The sequence below is a fragment of the Rhea pennata genome, chromosome 13, assembly GCF_028389875.1.
Source record: "Rhea pennata isolate bPtePen1 chromosome 13, bPtePen1.pri, whole genome shotgun sequence".
Taxonomy (NCBI): domain Eukaryota; kingdom Metazoa; phylum Chordata; class Aves; order Rheiformes; family Rheidae; genus Rhea; species Rhea pennata.
In genome coordinates, this window is record NC_084675.1 from 6,897,904 (window position 1) to 6,920,679 (window position 22,776).

A 22,776-nucleotide genomic window follows, 5' to 3' on the forward strand; every position below is an offset into this window, starting at 1 on the left:
AAGCATTTTCAATCCTTCTCACTACTTCTTTTCATAATATATTAAGCAATTAAGAAAACTTCAACAGACATATGTTTTCTAAGATATTAATGTATTACCTGATTTTTTTTTTTTTTTGGGGGGGGGGGAGATCTGTTTCCCTAAACTGAGAAACAGTCATAAACAATTGCTCTAAAGCATGTAATTAAGTAGTACCACACGTTTTTCCAACAAATAAATCAATGGTTTTTTGAAGTCACTTACTGAAAAACTAGGCATATCAAATGAATTATGAAAAAAAAAAGACTTAAAATTGCCCCCAACCCCAGAGCTTAGAAATAGGAAGCTACTTGCAGTAGAAGAAAAACACCACGAAAGTGTTTGAAAAATGAACAGAAAATGAGTGAACTAAAGCAACATATCTTTATCTTTCCAGTTCTGCTTCTCCCAAACTATTTCAAAGAAAATGTGCAATGCTATGTAACATTCTGCAATGCATTTTTTATCTAGCCCATGTCCCCCACATTATCTCCACCCTCTGCTCCCTTCAGGCTAGGACCATCACATGATTTGATGCTTCTTCCTTTCTGTCTATCAGATGACCCTTGGAATAGGACTACCGAAAAAATAAATAAATAAATAAATAAAATAAAAGATCTTAATTAAGACTCAATATGTTGGCCATTAAATTTATGGTCTGCTGTTACAGAACACTATTGATAAGTTGCAGTATGTCAGAACCATCAGACCTGCTTTCAGATTCTTCAATTAATACTATGTAGACTTTCTACATTAAGACAAATTCCCTGAGAAATAATTGATTTCGTGTTCCCTTATTGGTAGCTTTTACCTAAGACACTATTGATTAAATTAAAATCCATTCTAGAAACGGTTTCTGATCTTTTTTTTTCCAGTTTTATCATCTCCAAAACACTAAAGATCATCCCTGTAAATATTATCTAATATTGTCATCAAATTACGCAAATAATTTTTATTCTACAACACTTCATTTTGAATATTGATTTCATCTCTACAGATAAAATTGCAGAAGACAAAAATCTGTACATTTTCTGGAAGAAATCTTCCTTTTAATGAGTTTGCCCTAAGACAGGAAGGTTTTAATTCTGTTACTTTCATACAAATAAACAGTATATCATTTCTTGTAAATAGTTCATATTTTTCCACGTATAACGTTTGCAAGTAATTAGGTATGCTATTATTAATTTAAGATCAAATTATTTAATAGAAACAAAAGCACTACTGGGAAAATCAACCATAGCCATCTGAGCTCCGATTCCTTATTTTTATTATGTGAATAAGTTCTTTTTTTTTTTTTTTTAATTTCAATTAGCAATAATAAAATACAAGAGATGCAAACAATCTGTGAGTAGGTTAAAATTATTTGGTGACTAAAAACATCATCATTTACTGGAACCTACATCCATTTTACTTGCTATAGCCTGTTCCCTTTGAAAATCTTGATGCTTCCAATAAGTAATTATTTTGTTTATCTGTCTCTCCGGAGCAAAACTGTCCACCTTCCAGAGAGAACCTGCAGCGCTTCAGCATCACGTACAATATATATGCTATTGCCAAGATGCTACAAAAGAGGGAATCTAAGTTGCAGGATTTTCTGATTTTCTACAGGAAAAAAGTAGTTGATAATAAAAGCAGTCTATTAAAATTCTTCCCAGCAAAGAGTCTACCTTGTTTGTATTGTTACAGGTAACAAGGTTTTTAACAGTACATATATCCACAAGCCTCAAAATAGTCTTGTACAGTTGTACAAGATTTGTACAGATTTGTGCAAGTTGTAAAGAAAGTAAAAGAACTTTAAAATACGCAACTTCAAGGTCCAAAGTTCAGCGGTGTGCTGCTTTGCAACATTAAGTGTTAAGCAATCTTACAATTTGCAAAAATAATTTCACATTGCTATTAACACAACCTAATTCAGAGTATTATCGGATAATTTCAAAGAAAGCGTTCTGCTTGATATTTGTAAAACAGAAACAGAAAACCCACCTTCCCGCCCAAACTCCCCAGTCCCCTAAACTGTTGAAATTTAATAAACAAATTAATATTAGCAATACTTGAATACAGGCCAGTTTCTAGAGTCACACTGATTTCTCTTGCTATAGGTAGACAGCATATTTCAATTATTTTACTGCCATTTATTCTTAAAAATCAAGACCTGCAAAACCAAATAGAGTAAATAACTGTCACTGTGTCACAATGTATAAAACATTTTGGAGAGCTGACAAAAAAATCTGCAGAAATAACACCACACACAAATTTAACAGAGGAAATTTCTGGCTACCTACCTGTGAGTCTCCATCTTTCAATGACCGTTGTGGAGTCTGCTTAGCATCAGACAATTCATCTGAAGATTCATTTTTTCTTTTCTGCTTTTTACCCAGAGTGATGATTAGCTTTCTGTTAAACAAACAAACAAAACATCTTAAGTGAACACTGTATATTGAAGTTCACTTAATTTTAAGATTAAAAACAATACACCTACTAGTGATTTCCTTATTCCTTTTTGCAATAAAAACAGAAAGTTCTGCGGTCCAAAAAATGAAAAACTTTTCATAAAAGAGAAAGCTACAACTTTACAATAGTTGGTATTTTTTTTGCTACTGAAATTCTCCACAGGTAATAGGTATCTGACTATTTCAAAGTTCTTTGTATCTCCCTTATTTATTTATAGATTTGAAACAATTATGATACAAAATTCTACATTTAAACTAGTCAATGACACACATAACTTCATAGATAAAAATTAGTATGAATATCATCTGCAAAAGATGACAGCAAGATGTAATGCAAATAACAGATCTTATTTTTACTCATTAAAAATTCAGCTGTGGTCAAGAGCGTGATATTGTTCAAAACTGTCTCACATGATTTATTTGAGCTTACAAATTTTGCATTCTGCAGTTAAATTGAGGGAATTACAAGAATCTTCATTTTTAAAATGTAACAAATAGAGAAGCTATACTCAATACACAGTCATTTTATCTCTAAGAACTCATAAAATCTCTTAGAATATGCTCAGAGCCAATCTTGTGCTGAATAAATTAGATAAAATGAAAAAGTACAGATTATTTCTTAGTTCAAATTTAAAGGTTATGCTGGAAATCATACTGTTTAATTTCTTTTTACCATATGTGAAAACATTAATGTCAACTATAGTAAAATGTCAAAATATGTCAAAATATTTTTTCATTTTTGAAATGTAATAAATATTACTCTTGAAATATGTTTTCACTGAATAATCACAGAATAATTACAAACCACCCAACAAAAACACAGATAAAGAGCTCGCCTAATATATATATATATATATATATATATATATATATATTTTACATAGCATCCAATCATCAGATTTGTGTAACCAAAAAATGAGGTTAACTGCTCTGACATCCAAATATCTTCTGCCATTATAAACAGCAAATTAAATACAAGACAGTAGTTTTTATGATGACAATATATGTTATTTTTTATGTCAAAGTAGCATCTTGCAGCATCTTGGTCACCTGAAAAAAAAGACACTGAGAAGATGGTTGAAACTTTTCTCTCATTTGCTTCTCTTTGGAAAATGTCCAAATAATAGAAGTACCACATATTTACTACATCCAGACTAACAGTCCACACAGAAAATGAAACTCTTGAGTTACGAAAATACTACAGGTTTTTTAAACAACATGGTTAAAAAGATAATAGCCATTTTAAAAAGCAATTAATGTTTCTATGTGTTCTCAATATTTAGCCAAAGTTTGTTCCTTAGAAAGTTAAAAACCAACCAAACAAAACCCTTCCATTCATGTCTTTTTAGTTTCATAAAATGAAATTTGCAGTAAGGATCATAATTCTGTATTTAAGAGAGATTGCTTGCTCAAAAGTGGGTTATGGTCCTCAAGTCCCTACTTTTTATTTGGTATTCTCAGTTTAATTATTAACTATAAAACATTTTTCATAATCACAGTCAATAAAATTTCAAAAACGAATAGAGCGGTTTTCCTATTGTCTTCAAAAGTAATTTCTTTTCTTTTTGCTTTCAATCTCTGATGAAGATTGACTTCAGGTATTTGTAAAAACATGCCTCTTTTTGATAATAGACTTGGACAGTCCACTTTTCCCATTTTTTCCCCCTCAGTTTGCTTCAGAGAATTTAAAGATGTATCACGAATACGCATCAGCTAATCTAACCAACCAGCTACGTTTCTCCGAGTCTAATGCAGGCAAGGCACACCGCGCCTGAGCTTCTGACCTGCGCCAAGAGGGAGCTGCGGATGCTAAAATCTACCACAGCTTACAGGGGAAACTTGACTAGTTTATGGGCAGGAAGCTACTCCAGGCTTGTAAATTCATAAAACTGTACCTGTCTGAGGAAGTTCCTGAGACGCATGCTTGGCGGCTGGGAAACCATTCAGCAGTACCTCGTGCGCCCCGTTTCTGTGCTCTTCCCAGCGCATCCCCTTGCGGCTGCTGCTGGAGAAGGGGCACTGCGCTAGACCCACCCCTGCTCTCGCCTAGCACAGACACTCCGGGACCCTCCTGGGAGCCCCGTGGGAAGAGGGGGACACAAAAGCATTAACGCACACGCGTTTAACGGGGGACCCAGCGGAACAGTGAATAGGAAGCCCTGAAAACTGAAATGAAAGGTTCCGGTAGGGCACAGTGCGAGAGACTAGCTCTGCCGGACACTGGTATCGCACTGAACGCTCTCAGCGGACACGTATGCAATAGGGCTCGCTTTAGCTTCTGATAAAAACTAAGGCTGGGATGCAAACGTAAGGAATACATTATATGAGAGTAAAGAAAGTACAAAGCATCCCAACTACTAACGGGAGAGTGGGGAAGGGAGCATCTTACAAAAAGAAAAGGAAAAAGAAAAATTGTTGCACATGGAAAAGCAGACTGCATGGAGAGGAAAGCTGAAAATAAGAACCACTTCTCTTTACCTCAGATCCTGAGGTAAAGGAACGGGAAAAAAACAATTCCACATCTGATGGAACAGAAGCTATCACCAAGAACTCTACAAAAATTAAGTATTTATTAAAAAAGATACACTGGAATTCAAGATCTAACTTACAAATTCTACCTAGTGAATGAAGAATTAAGAAATATTGTACGAGCTCACAATAACTCACAAGATCAGGGTTTTCCTTGGCAAAATGAAGTGCTCTCTAGTGGATTTTATATACAATTTATGCGCTTATCTAAATTTTGCCCATATGTTATTAAGCAAGTGCAACAGGTTGTGCTGATCTGTAACTATTCCCTGTCGACCTCTTCACTGAAATAACTGGACAAAGAACATAATCAACAAACTCATAATTTTAATTCACTTCACAACGTCTGCTACTCATGAAATTCACTCAAAGCTCTTGCATTTAACCTTAAATAATATAGAACCAACATAACACGTGAATCCTTTGCGTTTTTACATGGCTCCTGTTGCTAACGGAGTTTAGACAGGATCCAACTATCTTAACAGTATCATACATAAGAGTGATCATATAAAGATTTGCTGTCAGGGTCTTAGGTCCCTAGGACACTCTGTATCGTAAAAGGTATAACTGAGACCTACTTCAAGGCTACAGTCACATTTACTCATTAGAGTAGTGCACTGGATCACAAAGGACTTGCTGGATTCATGTACTACATAATTTAAAGGCTAATAATTAAAAGAAGAGGCACCGTTGTTCTTTTTTGTACATAGAACAATCAGCGTGTTTCTCATAACAGGAAATAGTTTTGAACTTAAAGGGCTACCACCCTGAATTGAACTTCTGTAAACTTTTTTTTTTTCTTTTTTTTTAATTACATAGTGTGGACAGAGGGAAGTAAAGAAAAAGGCCTAAATGTCATCTACAGATATTGTCCTTTACATCAGTAATGTGGAGTGGCTGCTTTTCATTGGGGCCATGATATTTAATTATATGTTTGAGTAGGTGGGAATACAGTGAGAATTATAAAAAACTAAATGCCAATCTACTTCTCTGAACAACAGAATGTTCATGAATTCATAATTCTTCCATCCTTCACATCAAGCTGTATTAAAGTACACTTTTTAGTTTAAATATGCATCACCTTAAATGGAAGAACTGGAATTATAATCAACTAGAAAAGCCCATAAATAGATACAAGTTCTATGCAAAAAGGTTAAGCATTTTAATAGATTCCTAAACATAAATTCACTATGCTGGGTTATCCAGAATAGAAAGCGGGTCTGCAAGCCTCATAAAAATTGTAAAATATAACCAGTTTATTTTATGCATTGGTTACTTATCAAGTTAGTTATTTACAATTAACATATAATTTAGTAATGCTAAATACATTATACATACTTTTTTTTTTATTATTTTTAATAATTTGTCATACACTTAAAACATTCTTAGTAGTAAGAATTCAGTCATTTATCCTCATCAGTGCTTGTGGCATAACAACTTTAGTTATTGAATCCAGTTCAAAATCAGCTGACTGAAATTAGCAAGTGTTATTTTTTGGACAATAGGTCACATCCTGCCTTCAGAACAAAACTGTAGCCTGTCTAGAAAGTAGCTGCTTGTAATTTATACATGCCAATGATAAACTGAAAAGAATCAAGCTGTAAGCATTTACAGTACATGTAGATCTCTCAGGAATCATTAAGGAAAACATAAACAGTTAATATGAAGCCTAAAAAGACATACCAACTTACGTTAAGTTGCAAGAATAAAAAGTTTAAAATCATCCTGTCTGCAAAATTACAACACATAATAGTGAACCTTATTTTGATCCTAGACGAGGGCTACTCAATTTCCGTAAAAGTCGCAGTGTATTACATTGTATTTTTATGGACATTTTTTTATTGATGGCTACCAGACAACTTTATCAAGGTACGTTCAGCGAGTAGCGTGGCGGTTCCAGCTCTGCCAGACCAGCCAGGCCAGTGCCTCAGCCTGCCACCAGCGCCAGCAGGGAAACGGGCACTCTGCAAGTATCCCTCAAGAGCAACGTGTACCTGCCACACAACCGGCACCTTTGCAAGATCCTAGCAAAGCCTGTGACCACAAGCTAAACCAGAGTTTATTTTTTGAGTACTAGACTGGAGAATGCACAATTGTGCTCACGTTGGATAGCTATTCCTCTCCTTCCCCTTCCTCCCCAAAGCAGTCATATCTTTTCCAGATGTTATTTTAGCATGGTAAAACTTTCTCCCAAGATTTGACCATTAAACCAAATGGTGATTCAATTGGTTTGCTTTATTTTAAGATAACGGAGAAAAACAATGTAAGCCAACAACTCTCATATTCAAAACCTTAATTATATTTTGACAACACAGTAATTTGCAGAACATACTTAGATTCATTGAAGAATATTTGCATAAGACTAACATAGGAAGGAAGCTTTTGAAGAGTTTCTTAGCCTTTTAAACTCTTATTATTTATAGCTTGATTTCACTTTGTTTTTCTTCAAATAAAGTATATTTTAGTAAAAAGAACTTTGGTAACCTTACAATTTTTTAGCCATCTTTGAAAAGCTATCTGTAGACATTCCATAGCAAATATTACTTGTAGATAGGAACAACAGCTCCACTTGCACTTCAAGTAAAGTCTAGCAAGATTACTCTTCTAAAAAAAAGTAGAGAGGGCTTTTTTAAATTCACTGCTCTTCAAAACAGCTGTATTATATCCTTGCTACACATTTCATGTTTTATTTATATATTAATAAAAACAGTGCAATTATAACACCACATGAAGCTGCTCAAATACAGAGAAGTGTATTAACTGGGAGCCAGGAAACATCAGATTTACAACTGTCCACCAAAATCTACAGAAACTAGAATCTGTAAAACGTCGTTCTAAAAACCTCTCTCCACTGCTTGTTAGTAACTTGTAAACCCCTAGGTATGTGTCCCACACACTCATAGAACTATTTGGTAGCAGGCTGAATTAACAGAGTGCTATTGGGGCGCAGGCTGACTGAACAGGTAAATTAATGGGGAGGTAAACCTGGACAGAGCAATGCAAATTTACTCAATAAGGTTAACCATAGTCAGCTACATGGAGTCTCTCTATCAGCTTCAGTGTTACTTTCGATCAAACCCAAATATGTTTAAAAATATAGTTTGGGAAACATCTTATCTCCTTGCAACTTCACTCTGCTTTGTGGTATCTTGAAAATAAATCCAAATTCTTGTGGAGAGTTAAGTGTTTCATAAAGACAGAAAACTGTCTTGAGAAGTATATATCAAAGGTAACAACTCATTTTTTACTGTTCTGAAACAGAAAAAAAGTTATGAAAACAATGTAATGTACTACAAGGATTAGAGCTTGTAAGGTTTTGTTAATTATCTGGGAGATAATAAAAAGCACACTACGAGCAATTCATATAAAACTTCAAGCAAGAAGCTAATACTAGCTAAACAACAGTGTATTAAGTTTCCAGATGAGAAAGACATATAAAATGTCCACCTGTAATAGAATATGATTCAATTTAGGAACATGAAAGTGAAATTAACTTTGGAAGTAAATATCCCAAACCCCAGTTTTGACAAGCAGATGGAGGAAAAAACCCCAGGAAGCACTATGCAGTGTTAAGGAGTGTAACAAACATTATTCCCATGTCAAGCCATAATTAGAAGGAAAAGAAATAACGACCAGGAAATTTCAGGTTGAGAATTAATGAGAGTTTATGGTAATAGCCTTTATACTATAGGATAACTTCTCAATACATAAGAAATGCACAAATTTAGAAAAATTGCAAACCACACTGCAGAGAAGTGAACTGATTAAAAGAACATTCATTTTCACTCTGTAAAAAATAGGAATATAAATATGTATGAGACATTTAATTCGGGACAGATATGCCAGTTAATATTTCTGTTACTGCAGAAAGGGTGTAGTATTCCAAAAATAAATATCACATCATAGCTAAGATCTCTGTTTCAAGTCCTACTTGACAGACTTAGCATGGTAAAAATCACATACTTTCCTTTAAAGCTACACTGGAGAGTTGCATTAGCACTGATGTGTGAAGGAGTACCATCTACTGAATCCCTAGCAGCACTATAATATGTCACAAGTTTTTTGGAGGCACCTTACCAAGGTACCAAACCAGCTGAGTCTGCGAAGTTTTTAAGATGGCAGATTGAGTTGATAGGACTGAAGAACACAAAGCATTTCGAATAAAAATTTTCCAATATACGCTTTAGCTTTGATACATGGTACCTACATGAATATTCACTTCCTCAAAAGTTAATTAAACCTCCAGTTTCCTACTATGCAGTTTATCATACATACTGCATTGATGATATATGCCAGAATCGATAAAGACAGCATTTATAGTATCAGATAAACTTGATTCAAACTCAAAACAGATTAGACTGGTAGTTGAAGGATACTTTGGTATTGTCTGTGCTTCAAAGTACTGAGTAATGCAGGCAATGAATTTAAAATATGAAAGTTATTCTTTGCAAAGGACAGTCCTAAAATGATCTAATCTAAAGCGAAAACAAAGCATTCTTGTTCCTGAATAAAGTCCACACATGGACTTAATCAGAAAGAATTTTTTGTAGGCAGTGAAGAACATTTTGTTACCAGTAAGCAGTTTTCATTCTAATAGAATGTTTGCAAACTGAGGAGAAATAAGAAGACATTTTAATTTACTTACCCAATTTTCGTTTTCTCTTTAATTTTGGATGAAGAACCAGTTTTTGCCTTTTTACCCTCCTTGTCCTTTGGTTTTGATTTAACTTTTCTTCCTTTCTTCTCCTCTTTTCCTTCAGCTGAAACACTGGGGAAGTTTTCAGGACTCATTACTCGCGGAATGTTTCTCTCCCCTCTCTCTTTTGCTTTTGCAATTGCTTCGGATATTATGCGATTTGCCTTCTCTTGTTTACTTTCAGAGTCTGCTTTTCTCTTCTGCTTCTTTTCAGACATTGCCCTCACCTGGGTATTCTGCAACTTAGTATATGATCCTGAACCATCAGCCTTTTTGGAGGAAGGAGGCTGCAATAAGAAACAAAAGTAAACAGAATTCCCTTATTTTAACAATACTAACATTCTTTTAGAATATGTGTAAGTTTTTTTAATCTGGAATTGCATTAAAAAAAATCAAACTGGCAGGGATTCATGCAAGGACACAACAAAGAAGGAAAATGATTCTGTTTTGCCACAGAATAGCGTGGGTTTCAGAATAAGTACATCAATTGTTGGGTTTTAAAAAAATAGTCTACACACTGAAAAACCATTAAAATACATTTTTTAAAATTTATCTTGCCCTTCTTTCCACCTCTGTGGTTACAGTCACCAATTCTTAAACATTCCCATATATTTCACACACATCTCCAATAAATATTTTTCTCAAAATCTGAAAAAGCAAAGAACTACCGGAGGTAACAGCATAAATATTCCTCTTTTGATAAGACATCAGCGCCATAGATACCTTAAAGTAGACATAAGACCTGCAAGACTAACTCGGTGCTAACCAGAACAGACGCTTGAACAAAATCAAGATTAAGAACAAGACAAAAACAAAACTAAGCTACGCAGCGTATTAGTAAATAGATCCAAAAGTAGTATTTTTTTTTTATTTAGAACCACACAAAGTTCAATATGTTAGTTAGAAAATGTAACTCTTGCTTTTACTTTAGGGTTTTTAAATCACGGCTTCATCTATGCAGAATTGTTTACACTAAGAATTCAATATTCAAATTATCAGTCTCTCTTTAAGCAGACCAGAAGATATGTTTTTGCTTTCCACCCCTCCCCCCTTCCCCTTTGAGGAATGGAAAGAATTTCCTATTCAAACAGACAAAAAAAGCCCAGCAGATAACAGTTATGTTACGTTCTCACCCGTAACTGCGTCTCTGACTACTGCATGAAGAAAAGCCACCAGGAATTTCCAAACACATTTTCAGGCCAAATCCAGTGCACTTCACTGGATACATTTTCTATACGTGCCTCACAGGCTTAATAGCAGTGCTGCAGCACTGGGAAAGAGGCAGGGTTTAGGATCACTCTCTAAAATGCCACCTTAAGGCCTACAGGCTATAACAAATAACCAAGACTCGAGAAAACAGCAACAAGCTCAAGATGGCGATGCAGCACGACTCCCGCAGCAGCAGCCAGTAATAAGGAAGGTTATTCAATCCCATTAGCCTTTTAGCCCAAAGAACCCCTCCTCCTCCCACTCATTCAGGCTTTCACTTACCCTTCCTCTTGGCCTCTTCACTGAAGACATTTTTGGCGTCAGACAAAGGCTTGCCCTCTGCTTTTTCAGCACCCCAGGCAGTGCTCAAGAGAAAAGCATTGAAAGAAGATTGCTAAATGGCCTATTTAGCAAGCTGCAGCCAAGATATGCACAACCCTCCACAAATACACATTGTGATTTATCCACATCTTTCTCCCCGGACAAGTATGCATCCACTGATCGTCCAGCTCAGGTACGACAAAGACTGCCTGCCTCCCGCAAAGAGCTGAATTTCAACAATAGCTGTAAGCAGATAGCCAGATTCCAACAAAGCACAGAAAGAAATGAATGCACAAAGCATCAAAATGCATCAGCATGAATATTAGAGATGTCGTTAAAAATACTGACTCCTTCTGCGGAAGTAGGCCAGCAGATGGTGCTACCAGTTATTATTCCATTAGACTCTGCAATTTAACCCCCAACGGGCTGCTCTTCCCTGCATGTGGTACAGCGATTAACTCTTACTTTTCCACCTCCTGCAGTAACACCACGAATGCCATTTCACTTCACCTCGGCTGAAATTCGTGGGAACTAACCTATTTCTGTGTATCCTAATTCACAGCAACTTTATAGCTCCCTCATCTAAACTGGAGGACGATACACACACCCCCACCTTGGTCTGTGGCCTCAAACATATTTTGCGCTCCAAGATATCTTTTACTGTTTTATATTGAATTTATGACCGCAAGCTAGTAACAGTGATCAGAAACACTGTATTACAGACTTCTCTGCTCCTTACAGAAAATGGAAGAATTCTCTTAAGTCGATTTTATTCCACCCCCACCCCACAACTATAGACCTCAATTAAATGGAACGTGACTAAGTAATAAAATCCTGTTCATTCCAAGATTATTTGGAAGTGTTACTTTATATTTGATAAAATTTTAAAAGTGTATTGTTAACATATCAAAGCAAACCTAAAAGAAGGTATCAGGTTTTTGAAAAGTTGTTAAAAGGTAAAAAAAAAAAAAAAAAAAAAAAAAAAAAAAAAAAAAAAAAACAGATCAGAATATGGTTTGTTTTTTTTCTTACTACGCATCGTGAAATAAGTTAAAAAAAATTGTATGATTTTCCATTGACAATTTAAAATATTGCAGAGATTTTGAGAATTTTAAAGTTAGGTCTTACACTTAATCAGGCTTTCACCTCTTTTAAGTTTTAAGACTTACTTCAGAAGGAACTTCATTGTCCATTTAAAATATTAGTGGTACTGATATATTAAATGAATTATTTTCTAAACAATATCACTTAAATTCAAAGCTATTCCTGTAACCACGCAGCTTAATACACAAGGACAATTATTAAACTTTAATGTTATTTTTTTCAGACCAGCCAAGATGTTTCTAAATTATAGTTATACAACCTATAACAGAAATAGTAGTGATTTATCTTTTAGAGGTATTATCTCACAAGTTAGTGAAAAAATGCTAAACAATGTATTAATTAAATATTTTGAGATAAAAAATTTCCTAATTCATCCTCAATATAATTTTAGCTTTAAACTAAAAGCTATGAAAGCTAGTAACGTTAGAGGATTTTTAAAAGAAATTTGCACTTCCCTTCCGTACATCTTTTGCAATAATCTTTCAGAGGTTGTTACTGCAAAACAAAGTTTCTTTTTATACATTTCATAAGAGCTCAAACCTGCCTCTCAAGTTTAATCATTTCTGAATAACTTTTACTACCTCATTACCATAGAATTGTGAGTTCACTGGACTAGACAACTATGTTTTCATTCCTGAAGCTTGACCCTCTGCTTCTTGCTCTATACTATCACTTCTGTTTATAGTATGTCTCTTGCACTTCACAAACAGTAAACTCTGTTAGAAAACAGAGGACACTTTTTAATTTTGCTGTAATATTTCTAACTAGATAGGAATGCCGTACATGACAATGCAGGAAGGTACCAGTCAGTCATTCCAAACTAAAGCTTTAAGGAAACCTACATAAAAAAAGTCATCACTGTTACAAAACGCAAAAATTTAAAAGAAACACCCTTACACTGCAAAGGAAAACATCTGCATAGCATCTACAACAGAAACGACAAAGCCTTTGCTAACCCCATATACCCTTCCCCCTCATAATATAATTGTCCAAACATAACTGAATGTAAACCAATACAATGTTGTCTTCTTGAGCCTGCATAGGGAGAGCTCCAGGGTATCTGCTGCTGCTAATAGCTTGCCAAGCAGCAGCAGAGTGAAATTAACAAGACTCCAGTCAGTTCCCCTGCTGCTATTCAAAATCCTGTGGGCAGCAATGAAATTGTCAAGAATCATGTCAATTTCATGCTGCTGCTGCTGCCTGGAAAAGCCATTAACAGCAGCAGGTATAGGCAATTGGGCTGTTCACATGGAAGAATTATCGCTAAAAAAAATATTAAGGGTGGAACGGAGTAAGACAATAGCTGTAGACTTTTCCACCTATGCCGTGATTCACAGCAGCAAGGACTGCACCTTCTCTTCAGCAGCATTCAATAGACTTTGACACGCTGTCTTGCAGGAGCAGAAGCACACTACACATTGCTGAACGACATCTTTGCTTTTGCATTAGCTTAACAACCAAGTTACCAGGCAATATCCAGAGAGAATCATGACATAAGTCTTCCCAATAGCTAGGAATACTCTGGTGAGCAGACTTTTCATAAAAAGGCATTTTCCTAACACCTTGTTAGTAAGAAGTTTAGGATATGCACTCAAAGACCTTCACTGGCACAATACTTCTTAAGATGAGGATAAATCAACTCACACAGACATTGTTTTTCCCTCCTTGTAGGCATAAAGCTACTTTAAATTTGTTCCATGACCTCTAACAGTTCCTTTATATCCACTGCATATCACTACTCAGGAAGCCTCAAGAAAATCAGTTGAACATATATAGCAAAAACTTTACTCTTTTAGGAAAGCCTGCCCTATCCGTTCCACGAATAAAACATTACTTCTACTCTCAGAACACACTTCTTACAATGTAACCATTCAAGCCAATGTTGTATTACTTTCAATTCTGTATGTGCATTGACTTTTAAGGCTGAATCTCTCTCCTGAGCAACATACATTCTAGATACACTCTAAGGACTGTTAATGCCTTTCTCTGAATTTTAATGAGCCACACATTCCTGATTTAATTATATAAAGCATCCTTATCTTTAAGAAAAAAGATTCATTTTCACTTGTGGATTTACTCACCCAAGGACTAGTTACCACCAAGAACTTAGTTACGATCATTGCTATTCTAAAAATAGAAAGCCAAAAGGTTTACATTTTCAATGACTTGAAAGATTCCTTTACTTCTTGTGGCAGATTAGACACATCTGTGGGAAGAGGTAACTACTAAGCACAGGATGCCTCGAAAGGATAACAAATTCTTTTCAGTCCACCAGGTCAGTGGGCAAAGTAAGAGGACCTTGACATCAACTGCAACGATTTATTTTTTCAGAGTTTCTTCGAAACTATTTTTTTCACTTTCTTGTTCAACAGTTGTCCCACATCATCTACTGGGATTGCTCTTCAAAGCCAAGCACACAGTCAAATGAAGATCCACAGGGTTCTACCATTTTTCCTTTCTTGTTTGGTGCATATATTGAACTATTAGGGGAGTCAGTGAAGCTTTTCAGATTATTATGATGATAATGCTCTTCACTCTTCTCCTTGCTTCCTGTTTTCATTGTTAATGAATGACCATGTCAATGTTTCAAGGACACAGAATCTTCATAGATACATACACCTGAGACCTAATCCAAAAGTGTTACTTGTACAGAAAGCAAAGAAAGGAAAAAGAAGATACAGGGAAAAAAGCTAATTTTTCAACCTTCCATATTTGTTGCCTGTAACATTGACAAATGAACAGATGATTACTACTACAATGTGACTAGGCAACATTTGTTAGCTGTACAATAGTTACTTCCCTATGTAAATTTGGTTACAGTGATCCAAACCCTACAACACATTTAACACTAAGTTTATGACCGAATTTTAAGATTAACTGGAGATTAATATTAAAGGACAGCAACCTTTAACCAGTCACGTTTCTAAGAGGAAGCAAGCACCTGCTTTTCATGTTACACCGTCTATAGGATGTTGTTTCTCTTCTAAAAGCTACCAAACCTAATAATACATATTACACACATCTACAGTGCTTTCACCACTTCTATAGCCAATATATTAATTAAAAGTTATTAATGCTGCTGCATCTTAACCAGTAAGGTTCTAATTTACCATATCATTCACGGAGAGGACATCAAACCAGTGTGACCAGATTCTGCTAACCTGGGCATGCTGCAAAGCCAGTATCTAATATTAGAGAATGACTTTGCAGCACACTGAAGTTTCTATTTGGAAGCTTTTGGTTGAAAAGAGAACTTTTTTTTGTGGTTCATTGTCAAATATAGCTAAATTCTTTTTCTGAATATGATAGTTGCATGAGAACTGTGGGCTTCTTTCACTATAAATCTTAAAAGTACTCCTTAATGGAAGTACTATGTATTGGAGCATACAGATTGCCAAAAACGAAAGAAAATGAAATCTTGCTCTACCAAGATATCGTCTTGGATGCATGCCAGTCTTCAGCGCCTTGGTGTTCTGTGCCCATGCAACCACTTCTCTTTGGCTGTACTCTGTCATACTGAGCACAGCTATCTGGAAACCGGCATACAATGCCAACGAAAACTACCGCCTCTATGAAATTTCTTAAGTGTGATTTTTTGCATGCAGAACAAGCTACAGTGACTATTTACATTAATCTAAGCCTGACGCATTGCATATCTTTTGTTCTACTCATTGAGTGGGCACTGCACTGGAAGCATACTTTTAATATGAAAGAAAAGTATGGGCATCTACATATAAAAATATAAAAACACCTAATGATCACATTCAAGACCACTGGAGTTGCAGATGCAGTGGTTCTGAATTACTATGGTTCAGACCGATTTCAGAGGTACGCTATAACTCTACAGTTCCCTAAAAACCTTTGATGTCTAACCTAAGGATCAAAATGCTCTAGTTTTATTGCCAAAAACAATAAATGTGTCCAACAAAGCAGCTCCACTACTTTGTTTCTTGCACTCTTAGCTAATCTTACCTGCTAACTTTCCTCAATTTTTTGACTGCTTAAAAAAAAGTTTACCTAACTCAATACTCTATAAAGGAACCTTAGGTTTCACTTCATTGTTTAAGACAAGTTCTGTGCAGGCATCTGGAGATGAATGAATCAATATGATATGTAGTCAAATACTTACAGCTTACAGGCAAGAAAATATGTCTCTTTCTAAGTTAAAGGGACTGGTCATTAGAGTTTGAAAGCCATAGTCAAAGCTCTAGAAATACACTGATCCCCTGAAATCCCACCACATCAAGTATATTCTTGGAAAGTACAGGTAACAGCTTCTTCTGGAACACACCCCCATTTTTACAATAGAGAAACTTTCATTTAGCAGGCAAAGAAAGTCAGACAACTTCAGTAACTGCGGTGAATAGGATGTTGCAAAGTGGCAAAAGAGAACGGATCTCCAACTTGTTAACAGCCTATTAGCTGTTCACTCCAGAAAAATGCAATACTACCTACTCTTCTAGCCCTGAGAAGAGGAAAAGTTGTACCAGGAGACAGATGTATCTCCAAAGGAAAAAAAAACAAAAAACAAAAAAAGCCCAACTCTGTATCAGTAGGAAGCATCTTCATTGTTAAAACTGCATTACCACCAGATGACCAAAAACCAAAGATGGCTTTCATTTTTAAGTCTTCACTAAACAAATATCCACTAACATAATCTCTCACCCCAGTAGGTGCTGCTTTAAGAATCTGATGAATAACACTACCAGGGAAAAGCAGATTAAGCTGTTAACTTTTCTACCCTACGAGATACCTTGTATTCTTTCACAAGATTAAATTTAGTAGATTTTTGCATTACAGTTAAAATCCAGAACAAGGTGACACCATGAACAGACACCATTAAATGTAAACTTATTGTATTTAAAGTACAGTTAAGGATGCTAAAGTAATTCTTACTTTATTTAATGATGCAAGCTTTTATTTAGAGAAAACTACGAAAACCTATGTTTTTATGAATGCATCTCCAATTTCAGAACAGAGTAAAATTTTATCAAACTCGTGTTCTCCCTTCAAGCAATACTATAATAAAGATATCTCATTTCTTAACTCTTACGACTTTGATAAAGAGAAACCGAAACTACCTTGCAAAAAGGGAGTCAAACAACAGGAAGTCCCTAAATGGGTTTGGCTGGAGTGAGTTTGTATTCCCCCCCGGCAAGGTAAGTCATGTTTTAAGTTATTTTCCTGGGGGTATTTTGGAAACTTTGGAAAAAAAGATAAATATTTCTTACAAAATTACAAGAAAAATCACCACTAATAGAAATTCATTCATACATAAAAAAAAACATTCTATGTTATAAGAAGAATGATTGTGTTCCATCTTTCCAGTTCATCAGCATCAACTACCACGAAAATACAAGCCATACCAACAAAATGTAGCAAGTATAAGGTTAACATGAGCAAATTATTCTAGCCCTCCTGCTACTTTCTGCTGAATTAAAAAAAAGCAGTCCTGGTAGTAAGTCATATGAATAAGGCAGGCAGAAAAATGCCTATACTAGTATTGTGAGCCACTTCATTGCTCTCCATCTGTTTTTCCAGAGAATGCTTTTTCTTTTCTGAATGGTAAAGAATGAGAAAGTGCTCTGAAGACATCACCCTCCCCAAAACAACCATCACCTGTTCTCCACTCTTGATGTTATAGCCACAAGATTAGTGTTTGTATTTACAGAAATCTGCATTAAAATGCATATTTTGTTACATATACTGAAACAGCCCACGGCTGATTTTTAAATACAATAAAAATTGCTGTTTCCAACAGCAAAGTTGTTTTGCATTTAAATCACTGTTTGAAAAGTACTATCTTAGTTTTTGACTGCAATTCTGATGCTAAAACCAGGACATATAGGACATATTTAATAGATTAGTGCAACACTGCTCAATTCTTTAACCCTGTTTTTTGATTTTGATCTACAGTATACGCTTATACAGCTTACAACAGATAAGCAAAGTAGCATATTTGCAGAATATGACAAACTTTCCTCTGAAAGACAGCTTTTAAACTACTATATAGCCTAACTCTTCTGAGGACATAGAACCACCACCACATCCCAAGATACTTAAAATCTCTATATATCCAGTGCTTACATACATACATGTTTATTACAGGTCAGCTATAGAGGCAATTCTAACTTTGAGTCCCATTCTTATCCTTGTTACCTAGTCTTCTATAAATGCTTGTGGCCCTCCCTGCAAATACAGAAATGGGAATTATTTTGCGCCCAGATCACATGAAGTTCAGCAGTTCAGCAATACTGCATAGCCTAATTAACACTAGCATCAACACAACTGAAGGTACGACACCTCACAGCACTGAAATGAGGCGACAGAAGCGGGAGTGGAGTTCCTTAACTAGCACTGCCAGAAATATAAAAATATCGTAAAATTAAGACCTCAATAAGAGTATGTTCTAATAATCTCTTTGTATCTGTATCCAAAAATATCTTTTAGATATTTGCCAGATGCTTCAGTAGAAAAAGAAATGCAGCAATTCATTTGGTTTTATAATCTAAGTATCAGGGATTTTTTACACCGTGAACTTTCCTGTTCAAGAGATGTGTCTGCAGTAAAATACATCTAATTTCAAAACACATAATAACAGGTCACATGTCACCTGATAATTTACAGACGAATACATGTCTATAAGTGCTGATAACCTGAAATTGGTTACTTCGTGATAAACCAAACAAACTTAAAGTGAACAAACTCAGTGTTAAAGGAACAAAAAACATTACCAGAAGGTACTTCAGCACGATAAACCAGACTGTTGCTACGACTGTGTTGATTTTTTTTTCCTTAATGCTCCTCAATATAAGATTTCCTTGCGCCAGTCAAAACCTGTGATAGTATAGGAAACATCACAATGTTTTGAAGTTTAAAATAGCAGTGCAAAGTAGTAGGGTTTTTATTCCCCCCAGATGGATTATTTGTCACTGGACATACATAGCACATCTTGATGCAACTACCATAGTCAAGATTAACTTAGCTAAGTAGTACATGATATAGAGGTAACAGTTTGTTCACTGCTACTTTATCAAAATTCATCGGCTACCCAAGGAAATACATTACTAATACCTTCCTCTGAAGGTCCTCTTTCCTGAGGTGCTTAATCTAGAACAAAAGAAAAAAAAAAAAAAAAAACCAACGGTCTCATGATCACAGCTGGCAGAACTGCTGTCCCTCATACAGCTGGGCATACTTCTGTCCCATGCCACCAAGCCAGGCTTTGATAATCATAAATTCTTTAACTAAAGACCTGCAAGAATTAGCTTTAAAGTATTCAAGTAGGTTGTTTTTCAGCTCTCAAGTTACAATTATGCATGTACACTAAACTACAAGTGAGAGCTGTTCAATTTTGACTCAGCTTGCTTTAAAACACAAGGCTATGCAATCACGTAATCCAAGTTCGTGCCACTATGCTTCGGAGCTCCCAGTAGCTTCTATCACATCAATTTCAGTCAAACCAGGAGGACGGAAATCTCAGAGATGTCCCCTGCCTCTACCATTTCATAGACAGAGAGGCAGAAAAGAGATACTTTGAGTGAAATGAAGCAATGTGAGCTCAATTCTTCTTAGAGCTTAAAGAATCCACATGAGAGGTTACAATCATGGTAGGCATCAGCTGCAGAATCCAACCCTTTGACACCACACGACCCACTCACGATCTACTCTCGCTTTCCTCCCTGCTTCCCATATAGATTCTCTTACCTCACAGAACAAGTCCTATGGTTTTGCTGCTAAAGCAGGTGCAGTCTTCGTAAGTCTCCAAACGGACCTTCCGGTCGTATACTACCTCATCCCTGCTAGCATTCAAACGTATCAAAGCCAAAGAACAGTGAAAGTGCTACAGGGCCCATACTTCCTCAGAAGGCACTCTGGCCCAGTGGCTAAAACACACTGATGTTTTACACTTGCACTATTTTGTTGTTATCCTTTTAAATTCATTCTTAGTAGAGTCTAACTCAGCCTTTTATTTCCATTCCTTCCTGCTTGTACAACTGAGCCTCTTAAAATTTGCACTACTGATGAGGCTCTCATGGCAAATTGCTACATTGTACAGATTAGCAAATGGCTGAATAAGTACTTTAAGGAAAAAGAGAAAGAAAAGCTAAACGTGGAGTATACTCTTTTCATTTATGACAGTATTTAAACTATAGTCCCTCTATTGAAGTACTAATTTAACCACATGTAATATGGTGCCACACTGTTAAATTATGATTGAAAAGTTCCTTTTCATTGTACAGTTTTGAAGGTGTGAGAAAATTAAATTGTGTATTTCCAGAAATCCAATATTTATCGCAGTTCCCTCTTTCAAGAGGTTTAATATAGGAACCTTAATTCCAAATACTGTACTTTCATTCTGATTACATAAGCCTATTTCAAATTCCTATGCATAATTAAACAAAAAAACCTCCAAAAGATTGTTGTAATAGCATGTTTCCAATCATTAATTTCAGAAACTAATGTTTACTTTTTAAACTCTGTTTCTTCTGAAATATTCTAAAACTCCCATCCTGAAGAAAAGATTTGTATGTTTTAATTGTCTAAAGTAAGTAAGACAATTTAAATGCTCAAGTTTAAATGCAGGAACAAATCTTTCAATGTGATGGTTTAAGTCAAAATTTTGAAACTTCCTTTTTTTTTTTTTTTGTTTTTTTGTTTTAACTGAAGCAAAGAAGTTGATCTCTAATGGGCGAGATTCTTTCAGAAACTGCCACTGTGGAAAAGGAGTAAGATGTGTAGTAACAACTTCAATGCCTTATGAGTCAAAAGGAAGCAAGCCTTAGCACTTTCTTTCAGAACCGCAAGAATGATCAAAAAGCAAAACAAAGGACCAAATAAAATTCAAGCCTCTATTTGCTTGCAAAACGAGAACACCAGAAGCAGTCTGTAATCAGAGTGCTAAGAATTGAATTCTACTGCAACATTCCCCACACTCACAGCCCAAAAGGTGAAAGAGTAATACTGGAAATGAAGTACGCTCTGGCCATGGAACAAGAGTTGCACATAGAACATGCTGACCGTTTAAAAAAATCTCTTCTCACTAGCAATTTCCACCACTGTATTTTTGAAGTATATGATAATTTTTAGTAACAGCTCAAGTAAGCTGACACTAAACCACTGGAATTCCTGCTACTAGCTTCAGCTCAGTACACAAATATGTCAAGTGAAACTGTATTAACAGACACAGGCTAGGAGTTCAGTATCCTAATTTCTGGGCACACAAGTTTTCGGGGTAACATACCCAACCAGTACATACAATAGCGGGGCAATTCTGACCAGTAGTATCCAAATGCTACCAACATTCAGAGAGCCAAAGACTAGCACCTGTGCCAATGACCCGATACCAAAACAGATACAAAGTACCATACACATATGAAACAAATGCACTAAAGATCATTTCAGCTATATGTACTTGAAAGCATACAATATATACCACTTGCACATGTAAAACTGCCTCACACTAAAAACTGGAAAGAGGAGAGGGGGAAAGAAATGCATTCTTTTACTAAAAATGAAGCATTAAACAAGGTTCAAAGTCCTATATCAAATACATTTTTCAGTGAATATTGAAAGAAAAATTTTAAGCCTTTCTTTTAAAAAAAATTACAAAAAAGTCTTTCAGTCAGGAAAATTGAAAAACTGTTGAAAGTGTTCAGCTTTTACACCTGCAACAAAAGTCATATTTGACCTCCATGGGACACATCAGAATTCAGGAAATTCTTCTCCATATGGTAGATACAGTTAAAAGATTCTGAATAAAGGTCTTAGTTTAGCAGTTGCACAAAGCTTTAGATTGTAAAAAGACAGCTGAAAATTTGACTTTTAAAACAATTTTTTTTAAAAGGAAAAAAAGAACACTTGAACGACTTCTATATATTCCACGCAAAATACAAAGCATGAAGATGAATATGCTGAAATAGCTTTTTTCCAACCTCTTCATTACATACCCAACAATTTAAACAGCACAGGCACCATTCAGATTTACAGTCTTTGGTAGATTTCCATATTACCTTAGAAGTACTCATGTTTTAGCTACTGCTTTCTTACCAAGTAATTTTATAACAAGTAACTGTATTTATTTTTAGACAGAAATTATGATTTATTATACAAAAAGAAAAATCTCCTTAAAAATGCTGATTTCAGAACAAATCAAAGATTAAGGTGCAAGAGCTAGCAGAGCAAATAAAACAAAACTGCAAACAACTTCAAATTAAAACAGAAAATAACTTTCCTCATTCTATTTTCCCAAGTCTCTACCTGTCCACTCATGCTGTAAATGGCCACCACTTTTCTACCACAAAGAGACTACTTTTCTTTTGTTTTTCATCACCAAACAGAGAGAGAGAGTCAGGAGACGATCCCCCCCTCAAAAAATACCAAAAGGAATGACAAACACAAGCAGCTTTTTACTCCCTTAACACGAGCACCCGAATCAGGACGCCAGTC

The 22,776-nt window shown here is 35.4% G+C and overlaps 1 protein-coding gene across 5 annotated transcripts in view; it reads right to left on the reverse strand.

Annotated features, from left to right (window-relative positions):
• The window catches only part of CHD9 (chromodomain helicase DNA binding protein 9), a 100,993-nt gene that overhangs the window by 48,160 nt on the left and 30,057 nt on the right, over window positions 1-22,776 (reverse strand). For 3 of the 5 annotated variants that reach the window (XM_062586880.1, XM_062586878.1, XM_062586879.1), the window contains exons 5-6: window positions 9,643-9,980; window positions 2,301-2,412 (exon numbers count right to left, since the gene is read on the reverse strand). In XM_062586880.1, coding sequence (XP_062442864.1) covers window positions 2,301-2,412; window positions 9,643-9,980 — 450 coding nt within the window. Of the gene's footprint in view, window positions 1-2,300; window positions 2,413-9,642; window positions 9,981-10,826; window positions 10,837-11,184; window positions 11,246-22,776 lie in introns of those variants that run through there. The other 2 variants (XM_062586881.1, XM_062586882.1) reach the window with 2 other exon arrangements.